We start from the raw sequence: 13,020 nt of genomic DNA on the forward strand, positions 1-13,020 counted from the left end.
TTTTAAGATGGAGTCTTGCTCTGTCGCCAGGCTGGAGTGCAGTGGCATGTTCCCGGCTCACTGGAACCTCCACCTCCTAGGTTCAAGTGATTCTCCTGCCTCAGCCTCCCGAGTAGCTGGAACCACAGGTGCGTGATACCATGCCTGGCTAATTTTTTGTATTTTTTTTTTTAGTAGAGACAGGGTTTCACCATGTTAACCAGGACGCTCTCGATCTCCTGACTTCGTGATCCATCCATTACCTTCTTTATTGCTCATGGAAACCTTCTGAGGTTGACATCATCTTTTCCGATTTACAGAGGAGAAATTGGGCTGGGTGTGATGGCTCATGCCCTAGTTCCAGCACTTTGAGAGGCCAGAGTGGGAGGATCACTCGAGGCCAGGAGTGTGAGACAAGCCTGGGCAACAAAGCGAGACCCCTATCTCTACAAAAAATAAAAAATAACTAGCTGGGCATGGTGGTACACACCTGTAGTCCTGGCTACTCTGGAAACCAAGGAGGGACGATCACTCGAGCCCAGGAGTTTGAGGCTGCAGTGAGCCATGAACCCCAGCCTCAGTAACAGAGCAAGACTGTCTCAAAAAAAAAAAAAAAAGACACAAAGCAAGGGATTCAGGATTTGAACTCTGAACTCAGCACTATGACTCAAAAGCCCAGGATTTTCCCCATTTTACCCCGGACCTTCCTAAATTGTGTTTTTCTTATGCAGAGCATCTGCTCTCCTTCAAGAACAACGACCAAAAGTAGATGAAGGCAGCCAGGCGCGGTGGCTCACGCCTGTAATCCCAGCACTTTGGTAGGCTAAGGTGGGCGGATCACAAGGTCAGGAGATCAAGACCATCCTGGCTAATACGGTGAAACCCCATCTCTACTAAAAATACAAAAACAAAATTAGCCGGGTGTGGTGGCAGGCGACTGTAGTCCCAGCTACTTTGTAGGCTGAGCAGAACAACGGCATGAACCCGGGAGATGGAGCTTGCAGTGAGCCAAAATTGCGCCACTGCACTCCAGTCTGGGCGACAGAGCGAGACTCCGTCTCAAAAAAAAAAAAGAATAGGTGGAGGCCTATCCCAAACTGAACTTTTGTGTGGGTGATCACCTCTCCTATTTGCCCTCTGGGCTACCCCCATAATTACTCCCTGGTATTAAGGACTGGTAAGTTGGGGGGACTTATTAACTATTCTTCTTTCTATTTGTGGTCTCAGAAATCTGAACTACATTTTAATGATAAGAGGGCTGAGGAGTGACCCAGAGATGGTAATTTTGTTTTGGTTAAAATCTCATACATTTGCATATAAATGAAAAGCAAAAGGACATTTAAATCGTAGAAAGGGAAAAAAATAGTTTAGTCTTTCTCTTTGTCAGAAAGAAGCTTCTTTGGTGACACATAGTGTATGATTTTAGAGCCAGAAGGAATGTTACAAATTATCTATCCAACCCCTTCATTTGACAGAGGCAGAACCCAGGCCCAGAAAGTGTGTGACTAACCCAAGGTCCAACAGGAAATGAGATGCAAGGCTGGAACTAGAGTCTAGGTTTCCTTTTTCCACCCCAGTTCTTCTCTGGGTCCTTATCTCTTGTTCTGCCTCTATTCAGCCTCGTTGGTAACTTGTACCTCACAAACTAGGTGTGGTACAGACATTATTGTTGCTACTCTGACAGTGACTATAGCCTTTCTGGCTGCTGGGATAACAGTGATTCTTGAACACAGAGACCATTCTGTTTGTAGATACATTTTAGGAGACTTCGTTATTATGACTGTGGGTATAATGGAATTTGGCAAAAGATGTCTCAAACCCAGCTCAGAAAGATATATAGACCAAGCCCTTTCCAATATATTATGCCATTTATAATTCCCTCCCCAGCCTATGCCCCTCCTATAATTATACTTTTATAATTTTTGTTGGTTGCTGGTTTTTATCAGAAGAGGGGAGGAAGTGAGCATCTTCCAGGGCCTCATCAAGAGATCCTATCTTTTTCTCATAGGTCCTTGATAATCTATGGAATTTGTCCCAGCCGATAAGCACATACAACCCAATCTTAATCAGGGACTTCCCAATATATTGGTACCAAGGATTTTGCTCATTTGTGTACATCTTCCCCATCCTAATTCTCTGATATCTAGAATTCATTTATTCACCTAGTCAAGAAAAATTAATCCACTGCCAACTAAGTGTCAAGTGCTCTCCAGACACTGGATTAAATGACGAAAACCCTACTTGCCTTCTTGCAGTTTATAGACCAGGAGCAAACTCCAAAATTACGTATATTCTACATAGAGTTAGAAAGCTTCACTTTACTCATGTAGTCTGTCAAATCAAAGTCCAACCACAAAAGAACTGACCTAATGTAACCACCCAACGGGTTCTCCTTGCCCGCTGCCCAGAGAGAGCTGATTTAAGACAGGGGAATTGGAATAGAGAAAGAGTTTAATTCATGCAGAGCCTGCTGAATGGAGACCAGAGTTCTGTTACTCAAATCAGTCTCCCCCAGAATTTGGAGACTCAGGTTTTTAAAGGATAATCTGGCAGGTAGGGGACCAGGGAGTGGGGATCGCTGATTGGTTGGGTCAGAGATGAAATCATATGGGGTCAAAGTGGATTCTTCTTACTGTCTCCTGTTCCTAGGTGGGATTGCAGAGCTGGTTGAGCCAGATTACTGGTCTGGGTGGCACCAGTTAGGTCTGAAAAATATCTTGAGCACCAGTCTTATGTTTTATAATAGTGATGTTATCCCTAGGAGCAACTGGGGAGGTTTAGAATCTTGTGGTGTCTAGCCGCATGACTCCTAAACCATAATTTCTAACCTTGTGGCTAGTTAATCTTACAAAGGCAGCCTGGTCCCCAAGCGAGAAGAGGGTTTGTTTTGGGAAAGGGCTGTTATTATCTTTGTTTTAAAGTTAAACTATAAACTAAGTTTCTCCCAAAGTTAGTTCAGCCTTATGCCCAGGAATGAACAGGGGCAGCTTGGTGGTTAGAAGCAAGATGGAGTCAGTTAGGTCAGATATTTTGCACTGTCATAATTCTCCCACTGTCATAATTTTGCAAAGGCTGTTTCACCAAGAGATGACAGAAGGTGGAAAATCACCACATGACAGTATCTATGGATAAAGAAAATCAAAATGTTAGTGGTTTACATTTCATTGTCTATTCATTATTAAGGAAAGAACTACAGACCAAATTAATGAGTTGAATTTGTCTCTTAGTTAACTGCCTTGATTAGCTCAACAGTAATTCTGTTTGAGTGTTCTTTTTCCTTCCCTCTCTCCCTTCCTTCTTCCCTTCCTTCCTCCCTTCCTCTCTCTCTTTCTTTTCTTTTCTTTTGAGACAGAGTTTTGCTCTTGTTGCCCAGGCTAGAGTGCAATGGCACGATCTCGGCTCATCGCAACTTCTGCCTCCCAGGTTCAAGCAATTCTCCTGCCTCAGCCTCCCGAGTAGCCGGGATTACAGGCATGCGCCATCATGCCTGGCTAATTTTTTTTTGTATTTTTAGTAGAGATGGGGTTTCTCCATGTTGATCAGGCTGGTCTCGAACTCCTGACCTCAGGTGATCCGCCCACCTTGGCCTCCCAGAGTGCTGGGATTACAGGCATCAGCCACCACGCCTGGCCTCTCTTTCTCTTCTTTTTTGAGACAGGATCTTGCTCTCTTGCCCATGATGGAGTGCAGTGGAATGATCTTGGCTCACTGCAACCTTCACCTCCTGGGCTCAAGGTAATCCTCCCACCCCAACCTTCCCAGGAGCTGGGACTACAGGCATGTGCCACCACAAGATGGGGTTTTGCCATGTTGCCCAGCCTGATCTTGAACTCCTGAGCTCAAGTAATCCACCTGCCTCAGCCTCCCAAAGTGCTGGCACTACAGGTGTGAGCCACTGCACCCCGCCCTGAGTGTTCTGCATCTTAAGGTTCCCAACAAATCTATAAACGCCCTAGAAGTATGATTGTTCCCATTTTATATTTGAGGAAACAGGGCTGAAACAGTCAAGTAACTGTTTTAAATAATTCTGGGCTGGGCACAGTGGCTCATAGCCAGGAGTTTGAGACCAGCCCAGGCAGTATGGGGAGACCATGTCTCCATAAAAAATAATAAGAGTAATAATGGTAAAAATAGGGAATTTCAGAGCCTACTCTGGCTCAAGAGGCTGCCTGATAAAATAACAAAATGAATAAAATAAAATCACTTTGACTTCAGGAATATCTGCTTGAAGAGCCTGTGCTATTATTTCTGTTCTCCTTCCCTTCTCACTCACTGTCGCCTGGGGGCCAGGATAAGACACTGCAATGAATATAAAAACAATATAACCTCCTTACTCTTAATAAATGTGTTTCTACAGAGTCATGTCCTGATTTTGTTTATTTATTTATTTTATTTTAGTTTTTGAGACAGTCTTGTTCTGTTGCCCAGGCTGGAGTACAGTGGTACAATCTCAGCACACTATAAACTCCGTCTCCCAGGTTCAAGTGATTCTCCCACCTCGACCTCCCTGGTATCTGGGTCTACAGGTGCGTGCCACCACGCCCAGCTAGTTATTGTATTTTTAGTAGAGGTGGGGTTTTGCCATGTTGGCCAGGCTGGTTTCGAACTCCTGACCTCAAGTGATCCACCCACCTCAGCCTCCCAAAATACTGGGATTATAGGCGTAATAGAGCCACTGCACCCAGCCATGTCCTGATTTTATTAATACAATTTTGGGAAAAGTGATTTAATCTTGACGTCTAAGAAGATAATCAGGGGAGTAGAGACCTTTCCTAATGACATCGCATTTACTAAAAACCTTTTTGGAGCAACATTTGGAAATAGAGTTCAGGAAAGGAACTCAGACTGGGCAGTACATTCGGTTGAGTATTTCTAATGATAGCATTGTATATATGCTTTAAATTTTAGAAAATAACAAAGTCATTTAAATCCATGTCTCAGCTGGGTGCAGTGACTCACACCTATAATCCCAGCACTTTAGCAAAGGCTGAGGCAGGAGGATCTCTTGAGGCCAGGAGTTTGAGACCAGCCTGGGCAACAAAGACAAACCACATATATACAAAAAATTTAAAAATTAGCCTGGTGAGGTGGCATGCACCTCTAGTCCCAGCTACTTGGGAGGCTGAATTGGGAAGATTACTTGAGCTTAGGAGTTGGAGGCTGCAGTGAGCCGTGATCACACTGCATTCTAGCCAGAGTGACACAGCAAGACTCTGTCTCAAAAATCAGTTGAGGCCAGGTATGGTGGCTCATGCTTGTAATCCCAGCACTTTGGGAGGCCAAGGCAGGAGGATTGCTTGAGCCCAGAAGTTCAAGGCCAGCCTGGGCAACATAGCAAGACCTTGTCTCTATTAATTTTTTTTAATTAAAAAAAATGCCATGTTTTATGAAGAGGTCAGGCTTAACTTACTAGAGTTTTTTTTAAAAAATGTGATTTTGAAGTCAGTGACAAGATCCTAGCTAAGAAGCCACATTCAAAGTGTTCATTTGGAGATTTTTAAAGTTGCCATTTTGTACTGTTCACCAATTTGGATGCTCAATATTTGTTGAATGGATAGTCTATTCATTCAACATGTATTGCCTCTTACTATGCCCCACATTTTTTGGATGGTGGAGATTCAAAGGTGAAAATGTCAAGGTTTTTGCTTTTGAAATCACAGCTTAGTGGATGAAATAAATACTTCATTACAAAACAGCATAATAATCACTTTGCTAGTGGAATATACAAAGAACTATGTTATGAAAAGGTGAAAGTCTTTCTCACCTTGTTTTCTCAACTAAAATAAGAATATTCCAGTTGATAAATATGAATCTACTGTATTTATGGGGACAATAAAAAAAAAAACAATTGACTTGGTACTTTAAAACACAATATATAGGGCACAATGCCTATAATCCCAGAGCTTTGAGAGGCTGAAGCAGGAGAATCTCCTGAGGCCAGGAGTTTGATGCCAGTCTGAGCAACAAAGTAAGACCCCATTTCTACCACCCCCCCACCCCCAAAAAAATAGCTGGATGCTTGTAGTCCAGCTACAATACAAAAAAATAGGCTCATGCTTATAGTACTACCTACTCAGGAGGCTGAGGTGGGAGAATTGCTTGAACCCAGGAATTCAAGGCTACAGTGAGCTATGATCATGCCACTGTACTCCAGTCTGGGCTACTGAGTGAGACCCTGGCTCTCAATGAAAAAGATGCATAGAGCTTTGCTTTACCAAGGGAAGAAAATTCCAGGCCACTAATAAAATGGCCTGAAAATTCCTCCCAGATCTGACCATGTTCTTCCCACAGTGCCCTTTTTCCTCTCTGATTATCTTTCCATCATTCATCCCATTATTCACAGTTTGCAACTGACTAGTCTATGGGAGTAATACAAAAGAAAGGATCATTGCCTTCTCTGATAAAACAAAATGCAGACTTCCAAAGTTTAATACCAGAAAGAAAGCGATATTCCATGAGGGAATGGTTAACTGATCACAGTAGCTCAGTTTTCTCACTCTGAGTGTTAACTTCCCTTTGGGAGGTTTCATATTTGGGCTAGTGCCATCTCCACCATACTAGCTTCTCCCCTAGGAACACTCTGATTCAAGCTGGGTTGGAAACATTTGTTTTCTTCCCTGAGAGCAGCTGAAATTTCTTCATTTTTTCATATAACAGAGTAGATTTAGAGCCACAATCTTTTTTTTTTCTTTCTCAGCACTAGGGTGGCAGAAATATTGCCCACAATTGGACGTCTGCTTCACAGTCAGAGGAAGCATTCTAGCCATTGTTATAACCTCCCCTTGGGTCAGAAGTGATTGACAGTAATAACAGCTAATTCTAATTCCATTATCTCATTTGTAGTGGGTTCAATGAACAAGATCCTCTCTATTCTTCAACAGTAACATTAAACAGCAAGCTGATGTCATTTTCTTAGTTTCAACCAATCAGCTCATAGCCAATCTTGTGTCTTCTGCATTCTTATTCACTCCGCATACAGATATCACTGGATTATTTTGATGCAAATCCCAGATGTTACATAATCTCATTCATAAATATTTCAATATGCATCTAAAAGATAAGAGCTCTCTTTAAAAACTTAAACGCAGTACTGTTATTATACCTGGAAAGAAATAATAAGCTCTCACTATAACCAAATATTCTGATGGTATTCACATTTCCTCCGTCATCTCATAATTTTTTTTCTGTTAGTTTGTTTGAATCAGCATCCATATGGCTACTCAGTGCTTGAAATGCAACTAGTCTCAATTGTGATGTGCTGGCTGATAATGTAAAAATACAACACATTTGCAAAATTTAACAGAAAAAGATACAAAATATTAATTATTTTTACATTGATTATAATCAATCAATTGTAATTTCAATGCTTCAATCGTAATTTCAATGATTTTTGAATATGTTAGATTCAATAAAAATATATTAAAATTGTTTTCACCTATTCATTTTTACTTTTTTAATGAGGCTAGTAGAAAACTTAAAATTGTACATGTGGTTTGCATTGTATTTCTGTTGGATAGTGCTAATCTAAAGGATTGAGCAGGTTCAGGTTTGATTTTTTTTTGCAAGACTATTTCATAGGTGATGATGTGTTATTCCATCTGGAAGTACACAATGGTGGGCCATCTTTTTTGTGCTAAGATTGATCAGTGGTCCAGGTATTACAGCTGGATACATCCATGTTAACTACATCATCAACTTTTCATCCAATGATTGAATATTTATCTTTAGTATATTTGATATCATTCTGTTTCCTGTTTTGTATACTGATACTTAAAAGCCTTCCATTTATAATTTTCCATTTAATGAAGATTCCATATGAATATTATTTCAAATGTATTCTAGATCTCTACATATGCTTTGGACTAATGCTCTCCAACAGAACTTTCTGTGATGAAGGAAATGTTCCATATGTGCACTGTTCAATATAGTAGCCATATGTAACTACTGAGTACTTAAAATGTGTCTAGAGCAACTGAGGAACAGATTTTAATTTTAATTAATTAAATCTAGATTTAAATAACCATATGTGGCCAATGGCCCCTGTATTGGACAACAGCTCTAAACTCACTAGCCTTCAGACTTTCATTAAAAGCTTGAACTAACATACTTTTTTCCCTTCTTGGAACCTTCATACATATTATTTGCTTTGCATGGAACAATATTCCCCAGACTCATTTCAAGGAAATCTCATTTCTATCCTAGAGGCCTCTCTTACTTCCTCAGATTTGTCTCTTACTTTCTCAGAGTGATCTTCCCTGGCTCTTCAATCTACAGTAACTTAGTGTTTCCTGTTATTTTTTTCTCATAAAAGCCTCCTTGTTTAATATTGACCCAATTTGGAATCATAATTATACACTCATGTGTGTGCATATTTATTTAATGTTTGTCTTTACTTTTTTTTTTTAAGAGAAAAGGCATACAAATTTATTAATATACAGGGCTGGGGACCACAGAATGATTACCCCAACCCCTCAGTGGGTTACAGAAGATTATATATCCTTTCTCAGAGGCAAAAGAGATGGGTAATGTAGACAATTCTTCGAGGAACAGTAAATGATTATTAGGAGAAGGAATGGACCAGAGAGACAGAAATTAACTTGTAAATTATTCTCTTTGGAATCTGAATGAGACCAAGAGGCCAGCTTTATCTTGCGGAAGAGTCCATCCAGGTGTGGTTGCTTTTTTCAGTCTTCTGCAGTAGATAATGGGGTAACAGAAGGCAACTGTGCTTCTTTTGGTAAGAAGGTTTTTTTGTCAGATCAGGAAGTTCCAGAGAAAGTCCCTCCTTAGCAAGTTTACTTAGCGCTGGTATACTTGGTGATGGCCTTGGTGCCCTCGGACACGGCGTGCTTGGCCACCTCCCTGAGCAGCAGCAGGCGCACGGCCGTCTGGATCTCCCTGGAGGTGATGGTCGAGCGCTTGTTGTAGTGCGCCAGGCGGGAAGTCTCGCCTGCGACGCGCTCGAAGATGTGGTTGACAAACGAGTTCATGATCCCCATGGCCTTAGAGGAGATGCCGGTGTCGGAGTGGACCTGCCTCAGCACCTTGTACAAGTACACAGAGTAGCTCGCCTTGCGGCTGCGCTTGTGCTTCTTGCCGTCCTTCTTCTGCGCCTTAGTCACCCACCTCTTGGAGCCCTTATTAGGATCAGGAGCGGACTTTGCTGGCTCTGGCATGTCGAGGGCGAACTACAGGTCGAGGTGAACTAACAGCAGCTCGAGAAAACGGGAAGTAATTTAATATTTGTCTTTACTACCAAACTGTAAGTTTCTTGAGATTAGGACCATATTTGCATCATTCATTATTATGTCTCTGGGACCCAGCACAATGCCTAGTACATATTAGGACTTCAATAAACAAAGGCAAAGTAGCGCATGGGGCTGCAGCTGCAGATCTCCTGGGCTCTGGGTCTGGGAGCAGACGGTGGCATCTGACACTTCATATCCCTTCAAGAAGACAAAATGTATTCTATGACAGATAGGGAACCAGAGCCAGGGACTAGAGTGTGACTCCCTGACTTGTAGAGAAGGTTGGGAAAAATGGCCTTGACTATCTTCCTAGGCAGAGGCGGGCAAACTATGCACCCCAGCCCAAATCCAGCCCTCTGCCTGTTTTGGTAAATAAAGTTTTATTGGAACACAGTTACATACATTCTTTTTTTTTTTTTTTTTTTTTTTTTGAGACAGAGTTTCTCTCTGTTGCCCAGGCTAGAGTGCAATGGCACGATCTCGGCTCACTGCAACCTCTGCCTTCCCAGTTCAAGTGATTCTTGTGCCTCAGCCTCTCGAGTAGCTGGGATTACAGGTGTGTGCCACCACACCGGGATAATTTTTGTATTTTTAATAGAGACGGGGTTTCACAATGTTGGCTAGGCTGATCTCGAACTCCCAACTTCAGGTGATCCACCCACCTTGGCCTTCCAAAGTGCTGAGATTACAGACATGAGCCTCCACATCTGGCCAGAACACAGCTACTTTCATTCTTTTGCATATTGTCTATGGCTGCTTTTGCACTACAACAGCAGAGTTTTAGTACACGCATGCACTGCATAACAATGTTTCAGTCAATGACAGACTGCGTATATGGCAGTGGTCTCATAAGATTATAATGGAGCTGAAAAATTCCTATTGCCTAGTTATGTCATAGCTATCATAACATTCTAGTGCAACACATTACTCACGTGTTTGTGGTGATGCTAGTGTAAACAAACCTACTGCACTGCTAGTCATATAAAAGTATAGCACACGCAATATGAACAGTACATAATACTTGATAACGATTATAAATGACTGTTACTGATTTATGTATTGACTATACTATACTTTTTGTTATTTTAGAGTGTGCTAATTTTACTGATAAAAAAAAATGTTAACTGCAAAACAGCCTCAGGCAAGTCCTTCAAGAGGTATTTCCGAAGAAGGCATTGTTATCACAGGAGATGACAGCTCCATGCATGTTATTGCCCCTGAAGACTTTCCAGTGGGACAAGCTGTGGAGGGGGGAGACAGTGATATGGATGATCCTGACCCTGTGTAGGCCAGCCAAGGCTAATGTATGTGTTTGTGTCTTAGTTTTTAACAAAAAAGATTTAACAAGTAATAACTAAACTAAAAAAAATTAAAATAGAAAAAAGCTTATAGAATAAGTATATAAAGAAAGAAAATATTTTTGTCCAGCTGTCCAATGTGTTAAAAAGTATCAGTAAGCTAAGGTTAACTTATCGTTGAAGAAATAAACATAAAAATGTTTTTATAAATTTAGTGTAGCCTAAATATGCAGTGTTTATAAAGTCCACAGCCTACAGTCTACAGTAGTATACAGTAATGTCCTGGGCCTTCATATTCATTTATCATTCACTCATTGACTTGCAGCAACTGCCAGTCCTGCAAACTCCATTCATAGTAAGTGCCCTAAACAGGTGTACCATTTTAAAAGGTACAGTAAAAATATAGTATAAAAGGTTTTTAGGACACTAATATAATGATTTTTTTTTTTTTTTTTTGAGACAGAGTCTCGCTCTGTCACCAGGCTGGAGTGCAGTGGCGCGATCTTGGCTCACTGCAACCTCTGCCTCCTGGGTTCACGCCATTCTCCTGCCTCAGCCTCCCTAGTAGCTGGGACTACAGGGGTGCACCACCATGCACATTTCACACTGATCTCTGCCCTCATCTTCTTGTGGCATTCTCTCTCTTCTCTCTTTCTCTGTCTCTGTGTGTGCATGTGTGCAAACTTCCCCTTTTTATAAGGACACCAGTCAGATTATATTAATGCCTACTCTAATGACCTCATTTTAACTTGATTACCTCTATCTCCAAATAATGCTGTATATTGGGGGTTAGGGCTTCAAGATTTCTTTTAGGAGAGGGGATAGAATTTAACTCATAATGATGAAACAAACTCTAATCTATATAAAATTGAAGACTGAATTAGAAAGATGAAGAGAGTGTTGAGAAATTCACCCAAAATATACCCCAGAGAGACAAAGATGTGTGTGTGTGTTTGTGTGTATTTATTCTGAATACATAGATGTGTATTTGTTTATTTATCTGTTTACTTCAGTTAAGATACATGAAGGATAGATTGAAAGGTCCCAACATTCCAGCATATCTAATAGTTTTATTGTAGAAGGCATTGGTGGCTGCCTACCCCGTTGCCATTGCTTTTTCTTCATCCTTAATAGCAGAATCTTGATTTTTCTTTTCAGGAAGACAATGTGCCTAACTAAAAATACTTAATTTCTCAGCCTTTCTTGCAACAAAGATAGTCACATGACCAGTTCTGGACAGTGAGGTAGCAGCAGAAGTTCCTAGGCTGACCATTATTTTCTTAGTACAAAGTCAAAGTCCCATTAGGAGAAAGTGCTTCACCCCATAGCGGTTTGCCCACTGCCCCGACCTTAAGACAGAAGTCCCAGTTGATTTTTATAGAATAATTTAACAAATCTTCAACAAACAGATAATCTCTACCTTTCAAAAAATAGTGACGGTGTTCTCACTCATAGGTGGGAATTGAACAATGAGAACACTTGGACACAGAAAGGAGAACATCACACACCGGGGCCTGTTGTGGGGTGAGGGGAGGGGGAAGGGATAGGATTAGGAGATATACGTAATGTAAATGATGAGTTAATGGGTGCAGCACACCAACATGGCACACGTATACATACGTAACAAACCTGCATGTTGTGCACATGTACCCTAGAACTTAAAGTATAATTTAAAAAAAAAGAAAAAGAAAAATAGTGAGGAAAAGCACTCAATTCATTTTATGAGGTTATTATACTTCTGTAACAAAGCCATAAAAAAAGACCAGTATTTCTCATAAATACAGATTTAAACATTCTAAATAAAATGTTGTGTGTGTGTGTATATATATGTACATTATATATATATATATACATACATTATTTATATATATATTTCCCCCTCACCCCATGGCCAAGATTAATTGATCCCAAGAATAACATACAATCAATTAAGAGGAAAAAATATGGTCAATGTAATAGATACAGAAAATAGAAAGCACGTTTGATAAACCTTATGCATTCTCATATTTACTCATTTAAGGGGAAAAAATAGCAGAATTAGTGTTAGGAGTAGCAAGTTGCTCTATACAAAGTGTTCCTTTTATAGATGACATTTGAGTAGACGAGGTGAAGGAAGTGAGAGAGCCAGTCATGCTGATATCTGGGGGAAGAATGTTGGGAATATAGACTTTAAGATGGAAGCATGGGTAAGGCTTTTCAATTTATGTAGGAACAACCAACCAAACTCTTAGCACCTATGGATAGAAGACAATACTCTTAACTGCACAAAAAGTATCTATCAAAATCTTACAAACATTAATGATGAAACTTTATTACACTATATTGTCACAACCATTCTACATTCTGTTGGACCTACAAGACAGTGCAGTAAGATGAGAAATAATGGAAGGTATAAAACTTACAAAGACATTCCAAAGCAGACCTCATTTGCAGTCAACATACTTGACTACATAGGAAATCTAAGAGAATCTACACGAGTTAATCAGAAAGTCATT

The 13,020-nt window shown here is 40.6% G+C and overlaps 1 protein-coding gene across 1 annotated transcript; it reads right to left on the minus strand.

The window, feature by feature from the left end:
* Window positions 1–8,774: 8,774 nt before the first annotated feature.
* Window positions 8,775–9,155, minus strand: LOC129033889 (histone H2B type 1-K-like). The gene has a single exon (XM_054483024.1). The coding sequence runs from the start codon at window positions 9,153–9,155 to the stop codon at window positions 8,775–8,777; it is 381 nt and encodes a 126-aa protein (XP_054338999.1).
* Between the last annotated feature and the right edge of the window lie 3,865 nt (window positions 9,156–13,020).

Source organism: Pongo pygmaeus, chromosome 2 (assembly GCF_028885625.2).
Source record: "Pongo pygmaeus isolate AG05252 chromosome 2, NHGRI_mPonPyg2-v2.0_pri, whole genome shotgun sequence".
In the NCBI taxonomy this organism is placed as follows: domain Eukaryota; kingdom Metazoa; phylum Chordata; class Mammalia; order Primates; family Hominidae; genus Pongo; species Pongo pygmaeus.